At 42.4% G+C, this 16,462-nt stretch overlaps 1 protein-coding gene across 4 annotated transcripts in view; it reads right to left on the minus strand.

The window, feature by feature from the left end:
* The window catches only part of PTPN1 (protein tyrosine phosphatase non-receptor type 1), a 28,817-nt gene extending 12,682 nt beyond the window's left edge, over positions 1 to 16,135 (minus strand). The window contains exons 1-3 of one of the 4 annotated variants that reach the window (XM_072350448.1): positions 15,306 to 15,444; positions 6,208 to 6,424; positions 4,168 to 4,263 (exon numbers count right to left, since the gene is read on the minus strand). Coding sequence is in view for 2 of the 4 variants with exons in the window: in XM_072350446.1 (XP_072206547.1) it covers positions 15,306 to 15,449 (144 nt within the window). In the remaining 2 variants the exon portion in view is untranslated. Of the gene's footprint in view, positions 1 to 4,167; positions 4,264 to 4,920; positions 4,986 to 6,207; positions 6,425 to 15,305 lie in introns of those variants that run through there. The other 3 variants (XM_072350447.1, XM_072350446.1, XM_072350445.1) reach the window with 3 other exon arrangements.
* Positions 16,136 to 16,462: the final 327 nt, after the last annotated feature.

The following is a 16,462-nucleotide window of genomic DNA, read 5'->3' on the forward strand; positions in this document are numbered from 1 at the left end:
ATGCTCTACTTTTGCTGTTTTGTAGCCATGTACTCACTGCCAGAACAGGAAACAAATGAACTGAGTCAATATAAGAAAATAACTGCAGCTTCCTTCTTTGCCACATCCATCTCTTTCAGTCCATGTTAGGAGCACATCTTACACTGTTAGAAGGACAGTGACTTTTGAGAAGATGAAATGTTTTTTCTTGACAGCTGTTTTGCGGAAGAAAAGCTTTGCTATCTTTATCATCAAACAAAGTCAGTGCCAGGAAATAAACCACAGTCCTACTGAACTTCTAAGAGCTTCCACGGCAGTTACTCATCTCCTACAAGAGAAACAATCACAGAGACAGGATCCAGATCTTGACTTACCCAAACATAGAGGTCTACAGATAAAGACCTTTGGTTTAACCTCATCACAAATAGACTGTTGCATTTGACAGCCCAGATATGCACACAACTCATAAAGGAATTTAGTCTGTGTTGCAAATTCAGACAGTATGGGGTTTTTTTATGAGTTTAAAATGTGTAATTTCTGGTCTGTAGGTTATTCCAGGCTTTATTGACAGACAACTGTGGTTATCAACAGAGTCCTGCTTTCCTAGTTAACTTCTTCATTCCAGAATCTCACAAGCCACCTAACAGCATTCACCATACTGAATTACTGTTCAGTATTCTGTACAGAAAAAAAACCCACAACACAACAGAACAGTCTTAAAACGTTGGAGATATGATCATGCTTTTTCAAAACAATTTTGGGGACTGTGCTAGAGCAAGGATGTAGACTTCAAATAAAAGCCAACTAGATTGGCTTGCAGTCCATGCTGATAGTCGGCATCCACGCATCTACTTCCAACATTTCTTAATTTACCACTTGTCATGTGATTTTCTTTGTGAAGTTCTACTGGAAAACTGAGATTATTTTTTCAATGCACTCATCACCATTAGCTGTGCATTTGCACCAGTGACAGACAGGAGCCTTCATGCTGCACTCAGAAACTTCTGCACCAGTGGAGGTGACCGCTATCAGCATTGCTCAAACACAGCACCCATGCCTCCCTGTGCCAACATCCAATGGTGGGTCTCCATAAACTTCCAGCAGGCATCAATGAACATCAATAGGAATGTCTGTTTTCCTCATGGAGGAATGTGGTTCCTCACCTTTGCTCCATATGCACTTCCATGCCAGACTGCCCCTCTGCTGCCAGCTGTCACACAGTCACAAAATGGAATGGGACACGGGTGGGAAGGTTCAGCCCCTGCTGCCACACCACCAACATCTGCCTCTGATGCCGTTGTCCAACATCACAAAATAGGAAGGATTTCTTTCAGAGCAGCCCTCAAACCAATATAGAAAGAATTGACAACCTTCTGCCTAGAGATACTCCAGGTAGCTGTTCAAACTAATGTCTGAACTCCTGTCACTGTTTGGGGGGTCACTACACTCATCCTGTGAGACGTAAGCAAGCTACCACAATGATTAAAGGACTCAGAACACCCACACAAAGATTGTTTTCTGTGGTCCTGATGAGTAATACCACACTTGCCAAGTTTCAAAGCAAGGAGCCCCACACATTTGAGGAGCTCAAGTTTATGTATGCCTCAACTAAGGTATTACTGCTTTTGTTCGTTTTATATTAAAATATATTCTTCACATTCACTGAGCGATAAACGAAACCGATCTGTGGCATTTGTGTCCTTTCACCTTTTCCTGGAAAGTATGTTGACTAAAAGCCAAACAAACAGCACAGCACATTGACTGCTTCATAGACAAACACTGCAGTCGTTTTGCTCAGGACAAATATTTTTAAAGAAATAAAACGAAGTTGCAAATGTTCAATTAAAAAAAAAGAGAAAGAAAGAAATGTCAGCATTTGTGCATTCATCTTATTAGCAGTTTGCACTGTTTGTGAAAACAACAAGGTTTTTATGTACTAGTCCTAAAGCACCAACCACATAACTATCTCTCTCTGGAGATTGCTCCTTTGTGGAGTTTACTGCAAGCCTTCAACATAGGTGAGCATTTCCATTTATTACCGATTATCTTTCACAATATTCTTACTTAACCAAACATATGTTTAACCTCTGTTTACTTATTGATTGTACACCAGCCAATGAAAGGAGTTATAGGAAAAGCAGGAAACTTCATCCACTCTATGACTTACCACCAATTCACTTTTATTATGAAGTAATTAGAATTTGCACGTAAAGAGAAAAATGGGCCATGGAAGAACACTCTCTGAAAGTTCATTAAAGACTTAAGGCTACAAAAGTATCCTCTTATGAATTAAAAAGGAAAACATTTTTCATGTCACTGCTATAGTTCTTTGAATGCTCTAACAAGAAGTTTGTTGTTGTTGCTGGCATTACATTCCAAAATAAATGTTTATGTCACATTGAACTGCTGAAACATTAAAGGGTTTCAGTGAGCAAGAAAACACCTTTCAGCTAGCGTACTGATTTCGATCTGATCTCTCCAAATAGCCATTACTGCAGACATATCTTTCCTCAAGAATTGCAAATATACCAGTTAAGGAAATTGCCCACTGAAGACCATTAGAAGACACACCTTCATTGCTTTTATGGATGCTCCTTGTGTTCTCCAACCAGATTAGTTTTCATCTGCAATGCTCTACCTAATTTAGCTTCTGACTTTGGAGCCAACATTTCTCACTACCATTTTAGGAACCCAGCTACTACACTGTAATGCTCTTTGGTTGACAGCAGCGTTGGAACGACTATATACTTCTCCTTTCAGAAGGCAGGATATTTCTACAAGCAATTTCTCTAGCTCCTGTAGGAACACTTTTGTCTTCCCTGGCCCCTAGAGGCAAGGGAAGAAAGTTTTGATTAGCTCTCCTCCCCCTCTGCTAGCTTTATTAGTAAACATCTGGCACCGGATGCAGACATCACTCAGCATCATCAGAGCCAAGCCTGGAAATCATGAGTTTCCTTTACATTTCTAGACAGAAAGCATTTCAAAATAGAAAAGTACATCTACGTTAACTGTCAGCGGCCTGTTTTCCATCAGGACACAAAATCAGAAAGAAGAAGAATCAGAACCATTTTCTGGAGTTTGTCTAGATTTTATTTTCTTGATTTGAATCGGTCTGGATGTGTCCTACCATCATGAAAAACAGAAGTGAGAAATATAAAGCTTATGAAAACAGAATTAACTTTAGTCAGTGTTGGATGTTGAAACTGATAGTTAAACTGGGATCTTACCTGTTGCAGTTTAGAGGGGATACAGGAAGTAAGCTATTGGTGTTAACAGAAGTAAAAGAGAACTAAAGTAGTTCTTTTAAAAACTGAATTCTTATCTGGAGTAAAAGGAGCTGTGTATGTTTTCAGAGAGCACTGTCGGTTAAAGCAGTTCTTTAGACACCAGCATGCCACATCCTGCATTAAAATTAGACTGATACAGAATTAAATCTCTAAATCTCTGGACAGAACTTGGACATTTTTTTGTTTTTTGTTTTTTGTTGTTTTTTTTTTTTTAAACAGGCTCTGTATGTTGATTATATCTGAAGGATCAACAGAAAAGCATCTATATATATCTATATATCTCTCTCTCTATATATATAATGCAAACAATAGCATGCAAGAAATTCTTGGAGAAAGGGAATTCTCTTGGAGGGGTGAGAAAGGAAGGAAAATGTATGCTAGGGTGATTATATGTAAAGACCTTACAGAAAAGAACAGTTACTTCACTCCAGGGATTGTGCCTTTTCCTCTAAAGAAGCTTTTAGTCCAAACTTGTGCAAGTCACAGACATGATTATAGTGGACCACAGACCAGATACTATTGGAAGAGCCTTGTTTTGTCTGTATATTGACACTGTTTGTTCTGAGCTAAAAAGTAACGTACTGCTTGCACTAAAAATATTCATTGTACTTTGTTCATCAGTGGGATAAATATACATTAATATCATTTTTGGAGGTAATAACATGGGTACTACTGAGAACTAGAAACATTATAAACGGGCTAAAAATAGCAATTTGAATTCCTAGCTTAGTCAGCTTGGCAGAAACAGCTGCGTTCACTGCATCCTCTAATTAGTTTGCATATTATAAGAGTTTCAAAGGTTATTTCCCTCTTAGAAACCTACCAACTTAGCCTTCATAGCACAATACTGTTACCATATTAAATGCAACAGCAACCGTTTATTGAGACTGTAGAGACTTACCACCAATTTTTCTGTAATGTTTCAGTTATATAGGCATATATTCTTATCAAATAAGGTAAAGACAATCTCCCCTCTATCTGGAACATTCAGAAGAGCCTGTCTCAAAAGGAAAAGAAAAAGTCCAGTTCATAGCTGCTCACTTGTAAACGCATGCACCTTGTTTAAAGAGCCCTGAAATCTAATTTCAGTCACCACTGCACAAATCTACTTAGCAGCAATAACATGAAATAGATAGATTTGAACATACTTCTTAAGCACAATACACCAGAACTGCCATGAAGTTTTATTGTGAGCCCTGTTTTAGAGATAGAGACCAGAATGTTTTAATTTGGAGACTTTCATGTTCAGATGATGGAAGAAATGGGTTAGAAATCAAAGTTATTTTTTAGCCAAACTGTACTTGTAATATTGCGGTACCTTGGCTATCCAGCCCCAGTTACTGGTAGGTGATACACTGAACACACCGCATTACAAAGGTGAGATTTTCAAAATGCCAAGTGTGTCACCAAAGTAAACAGTCAAAACATCGCTGAATTTACTTGGTAGAAGCTGTGGTAGGTCAGTGTTGAGCATGTTTGAATATCGATTAATTGTCAAAATGTCACAGATGTCACGACTAAAATATAGCAAGCTCTACACTAAGCAACTGGTCTCACTTTGCATAAATGATTCCATATTAAGTACTACGAATATCTAAAAATCCACATAACATTTCCTAATATATTTGCAAAATTTAAGGGAATAAAGCCTCACCATGAACACGGTGTGCTAAACATTCCCATCACTTCAGTATTACACTTAGAATACTATGAGACAGACAAGGGCTGTACTTCCGAACCTTCTACTAGTTCCATGAGGTTTCTCAAGTTATGAGCATGTAGAGGAAGTACTAACACACACAAGGAAGGAAGTGGCAGGAATTGTTAGATAGGAAGTTGTTATCTCTACATGACCTATTTAAAAAAAGAAAAGAAGATATCTTATTTAATGATAAACTTCATTTCCTTGAAGATGTTTTTGTCTTATGTTGTTTTACTGGACTTCTCAAGATGCAATTTTTAAGTTCCAAGTATGAGGGATATTCCTGGATGTATTACGAGGAATCACTGTTCACTACAAATGGTACAGGAGGTTCCCGCTCCCTAATGTGAGTGGGTTTCCTGCTCTGTCTCCTCTCTGCAAATCAGGGTATCATTCAAAATCCCAGGAGGTTCTAACCTACAGCACAAGAGCACTCCACTGAACATTGGTAAGCATACAGGCAACGGTACTACACTCTTTATTAACAAAAGCTTTGTACCATCCCCAGCGTACTGAGATTCAAGTGTAAAGAAAATGCACAGTGTGTCTGCATGCCCACATGCACAGAGGTCAAACTCAAGCCTTGCTTCCAGTGAAGAACCAGCAAGCAGCCGGGCCTTTTAGTACTGAGCTTCTTCCAGCATGTGGCCCAAATAGGTATTTGGGAACGCTGAGTACCTGTACTGGTTAACAACCATCTGCAGAACGAAGTCACAAGTGTCCCTTCTGTAAGCTAATTTCAAGGAAGACATCTGGACTAAAATTTGAAGATGTACTGGATTACAAATTTGGATGAACAACTTGTTAAACAGATCCCAAATGAAACGTTTCTGTTGCTATTATAATCACAGATGCCCACTTTGCTGTACTTTGAATATTCAAATTTAGAAAGGAAAATTTCAGTGATGATTAAAAAGCCAACTGGAATCACTGAATGGTGCAGTCTACAAGTTGCCAAGCTACTGCAGTGCACACAAAGACCTGCTGAGAACAAACAGTACTGCTGAAAACAGATAAAGCAGAATTTGGATACTCCCGTTTTCTCACAAGCCATCAAATATGTGCTCGGGACCAAGAAAGAGCTGAACTAGTTTTACTTCACAGCTTACAGCTTTCTAAACCTGCGACAACTATCTCACTGAACCAAATGGATCTGCGGACTGAATGCAGCTCCTGGGGTAAGCCAATGACCGATGCCATATCCCGTCCTCACAAACACACATTTATACATTTGTTTACCTGACTATATGGCTGCCGGGTCATGTAAGGGCTGGACAGATCACATGCCACGTGCACAAGCCCTCGGGTTGGTAGCAGGGATGGAACAGACTGTACAGCCTTCACCTGGCTCCAGGGCAGAATGGCTGGGCACCTCTGCTCTACGTAAAGGTTCAGCAGAAGAAGTTGCACTTAGAGTTGACTGTTTACACAACTATTTCCAGAGCAGTAAACTGTTCTAAGAAAAAAAGAGAAAAATCAATACCTTTTTTTGAAAGACAAACTTAACCCTTGAATGCCAACAGCAGAGATGTTACATTCAGTGAACTCACACTCAGAAGATACCTAGATTGAAAATGGATCTAGGAGCACTTCGCTCTGCTTGCTGCCCTTCAAGCACAAATCCAAATGTGCATTCAGTTTTCAGTTACAGTGAATACTGATATTGCTTTTTTCTCAAAATAAGCCTAGCCACCAACTGTGTTAGCAGTTGGTTCTCACAAAGGGTGTCTCTAGAATAAACAGCATATAAGAAAATTGATAAACAAAAAGTATGACAAATTCCTGTGGAAAGATAGAATCCTTCCATTAATTCAAAGCACGGCACGCCTTCAATGCTAAAACTCATTCTACATCTTATTATTTCTCCATGTTGCAAAGTAATACCTTAAGGCAATGACAGAAGCAATCCTGCATCGCTAATGACTGCTTTAATTGTCACTGCAGCGTGAGAGAGCTTTCAACTCCAGTTCGGCAGGTTGCCTTTTCCCCATCTGAAGGCTACTGAGAGTTTAAAACAGCATCAGTGTTAAACAGGAGCTCCACGCAATCAGGACGAACCTCCACAGAGATGATAATGCAGGAAGGATTAACACTCTGCACTCCAGCACATGAAAGAGTCTGCAGAACAAGGCAAGCTGGGACTTTAAGTATCTATTTCATATTCCCCATGCTAATGAAACACATTTCTCAGTGAACACGAATTGCATGCATCAGGCAAGTTAAACAGCATTTGCCACTTCATGTGTCTACTGTTACTGCAAGGTTAGAGTAAAGCACTCAGGGAATAACAAATTATCCAACGAAGCCACACAACTATTGCAACTGCTATTTCCACCATTACAGCATCCTATCTGGAGATGCAGAACTCTTATGACTTCCTTTGCTCCTCTCTCACAGACCAGACCTCTGTGCTGTACCCAGCTCACCATGCCAACAGCCCAGCCAGAGTCCCACTCCTAACCCTGCACCTCCTGTGAGCTGCCGGCAGCTTTGTAATGTGATGGCTAAAACTTGCTTGCATTCCTAGCACACACCTGAAGTGCTAACAGAAAGAATTAAAAAAACACCTTTCAAACAGCTTAAAAAAAAATCAAAAAATCAAAACCCCAAAGTTTACCCCATTAAAACCTTTTCTGACCCCAGTCCTCACCAAAAGACCATTACCTAAAGGTTTCCAAGCACTCATTCACAAATAAAGGTTATCAACTACTAGGATCACACCCAAGTACCTCCCACTGCATCAGCTGCATTGCTGAATGCTACGGGCAGTCATTTTTACAACGAGGGACTATTAAACCATTCAGAGACAGAAATGTGCACAAAGAGACGCTTTTATCTGGAGAACATGTTGTTAGAAAATACTTTCGTGTAAAGAAACCTCTGAGGTCTTTTGATGGTTTTCTTTCTTGAAGTTCTAATGTATACATTTATTACTATTGTAAAATAATATCGGAGTGCTTGCTCCTAACTGGAAGCAATAGTTAAGAATCTCTTAAGAAATAGTAAGCACGTAACATTTTTGTCACCCCAAGGCCCCACTTTCAGAGAAAGCAGAGAACTCGGCAAACAGCAAATTACAAGGAATTTCCTGCTGTCAGCCACAGAAAAGCAGCCTGTACGCTATGTTGTACGGTAAGCAGAGCACAGCAGAACAGACTCAGTTCCAAACCACGGCTCTGAACGGTAAACCTGACACAAATTACGTCATACTTGTCATTAGTTTCTTGTTTATCAATACAACTTTGAGGGACTCTGAGTGCAACCATGCTCCACTGCAGGCAACTGGGCTTAAGGGAAATTATTGATCAGCTGTCTATGCAGAACTGCTTGCTGTCAAATGAAACAACCAACCTCCTCAACTCAACATGCCATTTCTCAGTACATTACTGATTTAATGACAGCTAATGTAACGTGCAAGGATAAAATGATGGGGTTGTTTCTTTGCTATGTGCACCATCCTTCATTATTTACGAGTTTAAAAGACCAGAAGGGCAGAACTGCTCTTGTCATGGAAACTGTGTGCCAGTTCTGAGAAGACAGCAATGCTGGGAATGAAAACAGAGTACAAGTTGAAGCAAGATTCCCTCTTGCCGTCCTGCAGGTGTTGCTGGGCACTGCACAGTCCTGGTGGGCAGCTGAAACCATGCAGTGAGCACAGTCCTTGCCAGAAGTGTAAAAAAGGAAAAAGAATGATCCCTTTTCAGTGTAATTACTCTGAACAAGTATTCCACAAACATTTCCTGCCATCGGACAGCCATCTCCTCTGTCATTCCTTGCTGGTTTAAACTCTCCATTTTTCTTTCTTTTCTGCAAACATTCAAAAATTATCCAGAACGTGTGGATATTGATCTGGGCCGTTAATTAGCCGTGCAGTGTTTCTTTGGTTCTCGGTTCTTCCTCCAGTGATCTACCCTGCTACAACCAGCTGCAGCGACTGCACAGAAGACACTGGGAAAAAGGCAGCAGCAGAATGGACTCAGGAATTGAAGTGGTGCGGCTGATCTCCCTTCAGATGAAGGAAGCACACTCCTCCTTAGTCACAGACACACTTTTAAAATAGATGTCATATTTTACTTCCTGCGAAGGCACCAAAAGCTGCTCCTGCTACTGAAACTTGTCACGTGTTGGATGAGAAATGATAAAAACAAGCAATTTGCATTCAGACGTTCACAAGGGAAGATTAGGAGAACATCCCTCTTTATGCATAGACCGCTTGCCAAATAAGTAGAAATAACCCAAAAAACAGAGTGTCTTTGTAAGATGGCTCACAGCGTCGAGAACTTGATGAATCAAGCACTTCAAAGAAGAAACATAAAATTCTGGGAACATGAGATACAGGAAAAAGCAGAAGAAAGATTACCAACAGAACAGTTACTTTAAGCTCAATCCTACTACCTAGCAGCTTTTTCAACAAGCAATTGTTTTAGCACCAGAAGCACAGTAAGCCCTGTGAGCAGAGGGCTCTGCTCCCACCCTGCCAGCAGCCTGACCCACACAGCTCCACACTCCCATTACATACGCAGTCAGATGCAAAATTTGCTTTGTTGTTGCTTTATTTCCTACTCCTACTTACACAGAAACTGTTTTAACCTCCTACAAACAGGAAAAACACTGCGCCACGCAATTCAAATCTCATTAAACACTACCACAACAGCTGGTGAGCGAAAGAGACCTTCCTCATCATTGACCAACTGCACTGTCAGTGCTGAAGGTGCCCTTTTATCCCTTTAAGTGTGTTACCACAGTATCCACAGCTACCAATTGCTGAGGCAATTACAGTTTCAGATGGTGGGAAAAGGCACAGATGGTGAAGGTGCAGCAGACTTCTTCCTGCTCTTCCCACTGGAGTACACTGCAGCGAAAAGAAGGAACTAAGCACTACTTCAAGGTTTGAATCCCAGCACAGAAGGACTAAAACGTCTAAAATCCAGCTTCAGTCCCTGACAATGAGAAACAGGGTCCGAAATGCGTCCTTAATGCAGGTGTTGGTACGTCATTTAGCTAAATGCAAAATACACCTCCATGAGATTAATGCTGAATTCAGCAAAAAGCTTTTCTAATCTGCTGCCTTTCATTAAGTATATGCCCAGTGAGAAAGCAAATATTTTTTTGCCTCCACAAGTAGATGAAACAGCAACTATGATCCATGTCCAACACCACACCAGTCAGCAAGGACAGGGTGGTACACACTGAATATCCACCAATCACCCACCAAGTGGACCAAGGTCCAGATTTTTCACTGCTGTCCCATGAGCATTTCTCCTGAATGCAGAAAGCACAGACCCAGGTTGAAGGCAGATCAGATACCACTACTAACAATCACGAATTTCCTATAATCACTTCTATCATTTTTTCTCAGTAGAATCCAACAGGCAACTTATTGAATCGTAGCTCTGTCTTGTGTGTGGGAGAGAAAAAGCACATCTAAATTCACAAGCTTTGGTAGAAAATGAACCGGTGTTTGTACGACATGATCTACAAAGTGAACACACAAAGGCATTTTGATGTTGTATCATAGTGCACCTCCCAGCCAAACCAGCAAGGGCATGTCTACTGGCACCAGAGAGATAACAAAACAAACGTTTCTTGTGCAAATCAACGTGAGACACAGTGACCAACGGCTTCAAAAAAAATCTCAGTGCTAAGCACTGTAACACATCAAAGCTGACGGATCAGACCAGGTTATATTGTTACTTCTGAGCAGCACAGAGAATCTGGTTCCTTTTATTTTCATAAACATGCTTCTTTCAGGAAGAAAAAACACACCCAACAAACCGTGTTCTTCAGCAGGTCCAGATGCACGACACGCTTGTACAGAAGGACAGACACAAAAACTAGAGTTCAATATTTCAAAAATAACTATTTCTAAATTTCATGTAATTCTGGAAAACGCTTAACACTGCCAGCACTGTCAGTGTGCGAACAGCATTTAGAACCTCGGGCAGCCTCCAACTGTCAGTCTTTGATCTCACTCCCTATGAACCTTTCTTCAAACCAACACCGACTGCAGAAGCTGCAGAATTAAGCAGGGCATACCAGAAAATTTACACTCAGGAAAACTCTATTTATCCAGCTAAGGATGAGGCTTTTCTGGCTGTTTGTTTTGTATTTAATTTTTAAGGCATATGGTATAATATTCTATTTCCAAATATTTATCCATCTAGCCTTTAATAAGCCTCCGACTAAACTCATTTTGCAGACTTTCACCTAGAAGCGATTTCACCCTCACTGATGAACAAAGGCCTCTATTTTAAAAGCGAACATGGGCTGCAAAGGATGAGTAAGGCCAGAAGAGAAAATGCACATACATTCTGCATTACCTGAAGCAATACATGAGCTGAAGTGTTTGTCATGCAGCGCTAACCTAATTTGGAAGTATTAGAAACAAACAACAGCAACAGAAATAAAATACAGAACAACGTTCACAAGGAAGTATCAGTGATATTTCAGAGTGAAGCACAGCCTAGAGAGTCCCAGATAAAGAGAACACCTGGAGAACATTCATCTGCAAAGTAAGTCCTTCAAGATTTCATTTTAATGTTTACTTGCCTTTATGACAAACTTGTTGCTATATGATTTAAATCATATCGTTGCCTCTTTGATTTAAACTTGACAAGAATATTATAAAAGTTATTTTAGTTTCAAAAATGCTTAGTCTACCTCGAACATGATGCATTTGATTCTCTGTTTACAAGTGCTGTTTCTGTTTAAATCCAACATCATTTGGCACGTGGTTAACACTGTATTCTCTGTAACTGCCAGTTATGGGAAACAGAAAGGAAGAAAGAGGAACAAGTGATGTGGAAGGGCCCACTGACACCCTACAGTCCTTCTGGATGTACTCAGTAGCAGACATAGCACTTACTGCCCACCAATATGGTTTTCAGGTTTTTGGCAAATTGTACCCCTTAACAGAAAGCTACAATAAGGAAATACAGGCCCCGTTTCCATTCTACTTACACCAATGCTATAAGAAAGGACACTTGTATTTTAAGTAAGTACTTGTATTACTTGCTCTGTCTCACCCACAGTTCTATCAAAATTCCGTGTCTGTACAGCATTGGAAAACATGGCATATCCTTGGCTGTATTGCAGGCAAAAAGAGAGCCCCTGCAACTATCAATTCTAAGGTAGCTCTCTGTAATCAGAGCCAATTAAATTACACCTTGAATGAATCAACAGAGCACAAGTTAAGAAGTGGCAAGGCATGCATGCAGAGACTTGCATTTTCTAGGAACAAGAACTGGCAGAATCAGGCACAAAGATGCATTTACAATAAGCTGCACTCATACTACAGTTTGTCTGCCCCAAAGAAGTTTGATAGCACCAAAGCAGAAGAGAAACACAAATGCTTATAGACTGCAGCAGGACAGCCTGAACTCTCACGGCAGCCTATAAACCAAAAGCACTGGTACGACTTCCTGTTCATTTACTTTAAAAATATAACACAACCACAGTATTTCAAGTCTACGGGGCGAACCATTTTACAGCCTGTTGCTTTCAACATTAAAATCCACCTACACATACCCCAAATAAAGAAACAGCAAGGAATTCACCACGTCAAGTGAAAATCAATGTCTCTGATACTCTGGCCGAACTGTCTTCCCTTATCTTGCTCTCTCCTCCTCCAACTGAAGGCCTCAACGGTGCCTTTCAAAGAATCACAGAATGGTTTGGGTCGGAAGGGACCTTAGAGGGACAGTCCAGCCCCAGCGCCCTCCATCAGCTGGCTGCCTCCTACATCAGGCTGCCCAGCGTCCCCTCCAACCTCACCCTGAACAACTCCAGGGATGGGGCACCTATAACTTCTCTGGGCAGCCTGTGCCAGGGCTTCACCACCTTCAGAGTCAAGAATTCATTTCTATCATCCAACCTGTCTCTCTCCTCTTTTAGTTTAAAACCATTCTCCTTTAGCCTGTCACTACCTGCCCCAGTAAAGTCATTCTCCCTCCTGTTTCTAAGCTCCCCTCGAGTGCTGGAAGGCTGCAATGACATTTCCCCTGAACCTTTTCTTAGCTTTTGGCTGCTGCTTTTTGTTGTGACGCCCCCAGTGAATGCTTTTCAATCCTACCGGTACTGCTAAAGGTATTTATGCATTATCTACATCCTTCAATCCACGCTTAGGTACTTGTTTTCTAGACTGCACATCTGAACCACAGTGTAACATTTAAAAGTCTTCATTAAGCTCCTGACCATTTTCCTATAACTTGCTATTTTGTGGAAGCAGACTTGGGTGAGAATGCTAACCACCCAAATTATTTCTTATGCTTAGGTTAGAAGGCAACCAATCAAATGAGACCCATGTTTCTCTAGGATAGAAACACGGGTTAGTACCAGACCACCCCTTGTAAAGTACTGGATCTCTGAACAGCCTTTACAAGGTCTCATAGCTGCTAGTTCTGGTAGCAAGTAAATCTAATGAAAGAAATGGCACTGGCTGTTTAAAAAACAACAACACTGACAACTTCTTAAGTATTTACAGTTTCAACAAGCTACCACAGTACCGCTAACCACATGGTGCCTGAGACACAACTGTCACAAATACCTTCAGAAGTTCATTTTGAACTGGCTTTGCCTCCACCTCATCATTATTTACACCTTAAAAACAAAAAACGAAAACCTCACATTCTTTCAGAACCGGGTGATTATTGCAGTGAATGCAGCTTCCTCTTGGCCAAAAAAAAAAGCTTGGAAAATGTTATGCCTTCAAAGTCATGTGGCATCCACGCAGGCCTCCTCATAGCCATCCCTGCAGTTAGCTTCACCTCGTTGTGCTCCTTAATGCCTCCTCTACAAGTCATCTGTATCTCTAGATCAACAACATAGCCCAGATACAAGAGGAAGCGATTCTGCTAGTAAACCGTGTATGTTTCATTCAGAACAGTGGTGAGCACATCTGGATTTTAGCAGTCATGATCCTAGCACCTATACAGTAGAACTACATGGTATGATTAACCCGGAGAAGGACTCTTTAGAAAGAAAAGACTGTGCCAGCAAGAAACATGATTCCACTTAACCCCATTCTTCAGGCAAAGATTGGTACTTGTTGGAAAACTGCATTGTTCGTGTCACCGCCAAGACATCACAAGCGTGGATCACAGTGAAGCACGCTGTTCTGGATGTATGTAAGCTGGCACAATGTCACTTAAAACAGCTGGTACTGAAAAGCAGGATGCAGTAGAAACTGAGTTATGTGATGCAAACGCTGCACTGGAAACATGCCACAGTCCCTCGTTCCTCATTAACCTCACAGCTCCTTATGGATCTCACCTCAGTAATGAACTGCACCCCTACAAGTTCATCATCTCCATTACAGCGCTGCGACTCAACATCACTTCCTGAGTGCTGAGCCTGCAACGGACCAAAGGATCTAGAGAAGTTTAACAAAAACACATCATACAAGCACATGACTTTCAGCCAATACAGAGTTAGCGAGCACCAGGCTCTGCAGGAAATGAAATCCTCTGCCAAAAAAAATGACTTTTCTGAACAGGATAATCGAAATTTCATAAGAAAAATGTTTATTTTCCCACTGCCAAACAACAGGCGATGCCCATCCTGCAAGCTGGTACCTTCACAACTCACACACTGCCGCTGTGAAGCCGAAGCTCATTTATTTCACTTTCATTAAATGCCATTTTCCCCCTTTTTGTAATGCCTGCTGTCTGATGTGACTGAGCACATCCAGCTCACACACAGCACCTCCTCACACACCTGGATAACGCACAAAGGGCTCTTTCGAGGCAGAGGACCTGTTCACAGCTGTGTCTGTTAACCTGCATCCACCTTGCCAGCATCCTCAGAATCATGTGTTGGCAATACAGCTTAACAGCACCAGAAACGGGCTACTTAAAAAGTGATAACAAATACCACCAAAGAACCGCACGAGTGTTACCCACGAGCTGCTCCTCGGCTCTGCTCCATCGCTACGGAGACCAACGGGCTGGCTGCGCGCACGGCACAATGACAGCCCGGCTCCGCCGTCCGCTCCTCACAATGAGGACGGGCAGCTCCAGAACAGCGAGAGCGGCGGCCACGCGGGGGGACGAGGCCGCCAGCAGGAGGGGAAGAGCCGCAGGGCCGCGGCCGGACGGGGCTGCACGGAGCCACCCTGAGCGCCGGGAGAAAAGGGAAGAAGGGCACGTCGGCTGCCCGAGGACGGAAAGGAGGAAGGGAAAGTCGCGAGAGGGGCGAGGGGAGCGGAAAGCAGCGCCGCCCGCCAGGAGCCGCAGCCGGGGCAGGCGCTGCGGGAGCGGAGCCGGCAGCAGAGAACGGCCGAGAGGAGAGCGCTCCGCGCATCGCCGGGCTCACAGCGGGGCCGGGCGGCCGCCCCTCACCTGGTAGATGGCGGCCCAGCTGGCGGCCTGGTCCAGCCGGTGGAACTCCTTCTCCATCTCCATGGCGGGGACGCCGCGCCCGGCCTGGCCCGCCGGCACCCGCTGCTCCTCCGGCCGCTGCTGCCGAGGCTGCCCGCCCTGCATCTCACCCCGCCCTGCTCCCCGCCGGAACTACGCAGCCCGCAATGCCGACGCGACGTCCGGGGCGGCCGCAGCCGGGTTTGAGGGTGAGCCGCGTGCTGTTCGTTTGGAGCCCATAGGATGACTTGCTTGGCTTAAGAACGTGAACGTCTTTAATGTGCATTTCTGTTGACATTCAGCATTTCGAGATTACCTGCTTTCAATCAGCCAACGGCATAAATATCAACTAAACTGTCTGCAAATGCGATCCATGCTGCTGCGTCGCTGTTTGAGTGCAGCTTTGTAGTCACACTGAGCCAGCTCTAGCCGGCACTATCTCCAACTGGGAAGCTTGCTATTAACACTCACCACACTTAATGCTGTATGGATCCGTGCCATTATTCTGTGTTAACATCCCCTTTCTCTATCAGAACTGTAACGTTTTGTTATACAGAGCTGATCTTCCAGCACATCCTTTTGGTGTTACATCTTAGGCATTCCTTGTTCTGATTTTGTTTGGTTTTGGTTCAACATTTGGGGTTGTTAATAAGGAAAGTTCATTTGTCTTGATTTTTTTTCTCGCTAACAGTGCATCGTAAGGCTCATAACAATTCAACTAGTAGCCCTGGGTTACGCTGAAGAACCTGTAGGTTTGCAAACAAAATCCTTAGTGCAACCGGATACTGTCGTGTGGTGTAAATAGTCTGTTCTGCTTGTGATTTGTTCTGATGTTGTGATCAAATTATTCTTGGTTTATGTACTTGTGTGCAAGGTCAGGATCAAGCTTGGTATCTTCTGTCTCTGTAACCTGAGCAGCAGAAACAGGAAACTTTAATGTTTTATTTCCTATTCTCAGAGCGTTAGGTAACTAAATCAAGGGTTCAGGAAAGCGGGTAGCTCTGAACTCAGGGAGCTGAATGCCTTTAGGGCCAACTTCCTTAAGGTGTTCAAAAATGAAGAGTCTACTTGTGATCCAGATGCTTAGACTAACATGAAATGCTGATTTGTGTACTTCTATCCAAACTTAGGGGATTTTG

This window comes from Excalfactoria chinensis, chromosome 15 (assembly GCF_039878825.1).
Source record: "Excalfactoria chinensis isolate bCotChi1 chromosome 15, bCotChi1.hap2, whole genome shotgun sequence".
NCBI classification, from domain to species: domain Eukaryota; kingdom Metazoa; phylum Chordata; class Aves; order Galliformes; family Phasianidae; genus Excalfactoria; species Excalfactoria chinensis.